The 5,000-nt window shown below is 42.7% G+C and overlaps 1 protein-coding gene across 1 annotated transcript in view; it reads right to left on the bottom strand.

Annotated features, from left to right (window-relative positions):
• LOC143289428 (choline transporter-like protein 2) overlaps positions 1–5,000 on the bottom strand; it is a 46,239-nt gene that overhangs the window by 8,682 nt on the left and 32,557 nt on the right. Inside the window, exons 16-17 of the mRNA XM_076598392.1 lie at positions 3,041–3,217; positions 1,027–1,155 (exon numbers count right to left, since the gene is read on the bottom strand). Coding sequence (XP_076454507.1) covers positions 1,027–1,155; positions 3,041–3,217 — 306 coding nt within the window. The remainder of the gene's footprint in view (positions 1–1,026; positions 1,156–3,040; positions 3,218–5,000) is intronic.

Raw genomic sequence — 5,000 nt, 5'->3', positions numbered from 1 at the left:
GATACGATACGATACGATGTCATGCAATACGATACAATGCGATACGATGCTATACAATGCGATGCAATACGATACGATACGATACAATGCAATACACTATACAGTAGAATGCATAGCAATGCAATGCGATTCGATACGATACGATGCAACGTAATACAATGCAATAAAATACAATGCAATACAGCACAATGCAATGCAATGCAAGACCATGCATTGCAATGCAGTACAATACAATACAGTACAATGCAATACAACGCAACGCAACTCAACGCAACACAACGCACTGTAATATAATGCAATGCAATGCAATAAAAAACAAAAACACACCAATAGAATGCAAACCAACACTACACAATACAATACAACACAACGCAACCAACTGCTCTGCAATACAACGTAATGCAATACAATACAATAAAAAAAACAATACAATGCAAATCAGTACAATGCAATACAATGCAACACAACGCAACACTTCGAACTGCAACGCACTGCAATAAAACGTAATGCAATGCAATACACTAAATACAATCCAATCCAATACAACACAACACAACGCACAACAATACAACGAAATGCAATGCGATACAATAAATACAGTACAATACAATGTAAATCAACACAATGCAACACAACACAACAGAACGCAGCACAGCACAGCACAGCACAGCACAGCACAAACACAGCACAGCACAGCACAGCACAACACAACACAACACACTGCACTGTAATACAACGTAATCCAATGCGATACAATAAAAACAATACAATGCAATTAAAGACAACGGAACACAGCACAACACAACACAACACAACACAGCACAACACAACACAACACAGCACAACCCAACCCAACCCACCGCACTGCTAAATACAACGTAATTCAATGCAACACAATGCAAAATCAACACAATGAAACACAACACAACACAACACAACACAACACAACACAACGAGAACACACACAACACACTCATAATCACGTTCACCAAAGGCGCAGCAGTGAGTGATAGGGCTAAGGCTCACTTGAGGAGGAACTTGGCCGCCCTGTTCTCAGAGCCCTTGAGCTTGCTGTCGATGTATTCCAGGATGATCCTGACCATCTGGATCACCGCGATGATGAACGACCCGAAGGCCAGGGACCCCAGGTGGTACCTGCAACAGTTTCCCGTTTCTGTTTCTCACGGAGGTGTCGCTGCGTTGTCATCATCATATTATTATTATTATTATTATTATATTATTATCGTTATTGTTGTTGCTGTTGTTGTTACATTATATTACTATTACTATTATATCATCATCATTATTATTATATTATTATTATTATTATTATTATCATCATCACCATCATTATTATTATCATTATTATTATTATTATTATTACCAATATCATTATCATAATCATCATTATTATTATTATTATTAGCATTTACCCCTTATCTTGAAAATAAGCCCTAGGCGTTTACAAAAGAACACATATGCAAATATCAAAAAGGAAGAAACTGACCAGAAGATACCAAACATTATCAAAAATTATTCACCCCACCCCCACACCCCCTACACACACACACACACACACACACAATACACACAAGCACACGCGCACGCACAAACACGCAAGTCATCGCACACAATCGGAAAAGGTACACAATCAAAAATACAACCAACAATTTCTGAAACTATCAAAACTCACTCACTCACTGATAGTCATTTTAGTTCATACTGAGAAAGGGATGAGCTGTTGAGAATTTTTCAGGGAGGGGAAAGATGGGTCTTCAGACTGGATTTATTAGATAGCAGCGAAGATGAGTGACGGAGAGGCTGAGGAAGTTGATTCCAAAGAAAGGACAAATCCATACAAGCTACACCACATCTGCTAGGCAGATGTCTGACGAGCAGCATGACCCAATGCGCTTAGTCAGGCCTTGAGTCGCATGCTTGTATATTTGGGTACCTATCCGACTGGATTTCTTCCAAAGAATTTTGCCAGAGGACAACACTTTCGTTGCCATGGGTTCTTTTTCAGTGCGCCAAGTGCGTGTTGCACACGGGACCTCGGTTTTACAGTCTCATCTGAACGACTAGACACTCAGTTCGATTTCGCAGTCAAGCTTGGGAGAATAACGAGAGCTGGTTGACAACACACCACAACAACACAACACAACACAAAACAACACTACACAACGTACTGCACCACACCACACCCCACAACACCCCCCACCCCAACACACACACCACACCACACTACACAACACCACACCTAACAACACAACACCACACAATACTACATCACACCACACACAACTCACCACACAACACCACACACCACTACACAACACCATGTACCACACCACACAACACCACACCACAACACACACCACCACAAAACACACCACACCATCACACCCCACCACACAACACCCCACCACACAACACCCCATCACATAACACCACACCACACAACACCCCACCACACAACACCCCATCACATAACACCACACCACACAACACCCCACCACACAACACCCAATCACTTAACACCACACCACACAACACCCCACCACACAACACCCAATCACTTAACACCACACCACACAACACCCCACCACACAACATCACACCACACAACACCCCACCACACAACACTTCACCACACAACACCACACCACACAACATCACACCACACCATCACACCCCGCCACACAACACCCCACCACACAACACCACACCACATAACACCTCACTACACAACACCTCACCACACAACACCACACCACACAACACATCACACAACATCACACCACGCATTACCTCACAACACCTCACCTCACAACACCTCACCACACGACACAACACCAGACCTCAACTCACCACAACCAACCCCACCATACCACATCCCACTACACCCCACAACACCACACCCCACTACCCCCCACACCCCACCCCACAACACCCCACCACACGCCAAACACCACAACATACCCCACTCAACCACAACAACCCCCCCCCCACCCCCAACACCCCCCTCCCCTCTCCACACCTGAATGCCCGATAGAACGACCAGAGCAGAGGGAAGGCGGGGATGTCGTCCGGCTTGTTGAAGGCCCAGTAGTAGGAGGAGAAGGCTCCGGCCAGGGTGATCTGACTCAGGGCGATGATGAAGTTCATCACCCACAGGAACATGAACAGCATGAACACCTGCATCGGTATGATGTACCTGCGTGCAGACAAACCACGTGGGGGTTTTCATCAAAGTGGGTACAAAACACACTGGAGTTTCATCAAACGGTTGTTGGTATGATGTACTTGTGCAGAAACAAAGCACGTGGGGTTTTCATCTAAGAGTTGTCGGTACAAACTACCTGTGTGAAAAAAAAACACATTGGATTTTTATCAAAAAGTTGTCAGTACAAACTACCCGTGTGAAACAAAGCATGTTGGGTTTTTATCAGAGAGTTGTCGGTACAAACTACCCGTGTGAAACAATGTTGGGTTTTTTTTAATCAAAGAGTTGTAGGTACAAACTACCTGCGTGAAACAAAGCACGTTGGATTTTATCAAAGAGGTGTCGGTACAAACTACCTGTGTGAAACAAAACACATTGGGTTTTATCAAAAAGTTGTCAGTACAAACTACAGTGTGAAACAAAGCATGTTGGGTTTTTATCAGAGAGTTGTCGGTACAAACTACCTGTGTGAAACAAAGTATGTTGGGTTTTATCAAAGTGGAAACAAACACGTTGGACTTTATCAAAGGGTTGTCAGTAAAAACTACCTGTGTGAAACAAAGCATGTTGGGTTTTATCAAAGAGTTGTCGGTACAAACAAAGCATGTTGGGTTTTATCAAAGTGGAAACAACACACGTTGGACTTTATCAAAGAGTTGTAGGTACAAACTACCTGTGTGAAACAAAGCATGTTGGGTTTTATCAAAGAGTTGTCGGTACAAACTACCTGTGTAAAACAAAGCATGTTGGGTTTTTATCAAAGAGTTGTCGGTACAAACTACCTGTGTGAAACAAAGCATGTTGGGTTTTTTTTAAATCAGAGTTGTCGGTACAAACTACCTGTGTGAAGCAAAGCACGTTGGGTTTTTATCAAAGAGTTGTCGGTACAAACTACATGTCTGAAACAAAGCACGTTGGATTTTATCAAAGTGAAAACAAAGCACGTTGGATTTTATCAAAGGGTTCTCAATATGATGTACTAGTCTGAAACAAAGCATGCTGGGTTTTATCAACGTGGAAACAAAGCACGTTGGGTTTTATCAAAGGGTTCTCAATATGATGTACATGTGTGAAACAAAGCATGCTGGGTTTTATCAACGTGGAAACAAAGCACGTTGGGTTTTATCAAAGGGTTGTCAATATGATGTACATGTGTGAAACAAAGCATGCTGGGTTTTATCAACGTGGAAAGAAAGCGCATTGGTTTTAATCAAAGTGGGAACAAAGCACATAGAGTTTTTATCAAAGTAGGAACAAAGCACTGTAGGTTTTATCGAAGGACTGTCGGTATAATATATCTATGTGAAAACAGAAGCACTTCTGGTTTTATCAAAGGATTGCCCGTATGATGTAGTTGTGTGGAAACAAAGCACGTTGGGTTTTTATCAAAGTGGAAACAAAAACACGTTGGGTTTTTATCAAAGGGCTGTCGGTATGATGTAGTTGTGCGGAAACAAAGCAGGTTGGGTTTTTATCAAAGGGTTGTCGGTATGATGTACCCGCGTAGAGTGGGAGGTGTGAGGAGAAACGCACGTTTGGTGTTTTCTTTTTCTTTTCTTTTTTTTAAAAAAAAATCCAAATTCTATATTTTGAGAAACACACGCGCACACACAAGCACTCGCGGTCGCGCAAACATACATACACTCAGACATGCACACACACACACACACACACAGGTACACAGACAAAACACGCACACACACACACACACACACGCACACACGCACACACACACAGGTTCACAGACAAAACACGCACGCACACACACACACAC

This window comes from Babylonia areolata, chromosome 14 (genome assembly GCF_041734735.1).
Source record: "Babylonia areolata isolate BAREFJ2019XMU chromosome 14, ASM4173473v1, whole genome shotgun sequence".
NCBI lineage: Eukaryota > Metazoa > Mollusca > Gastropoda > Neogastropoda > Buccinidae > Babylonia > Babylonia areolata.
The sequence above is the reverse complement of the archived record's forward strand: the minus strand, read 5'-3'. Positions and strand labels throughout refer to the sequence as shown.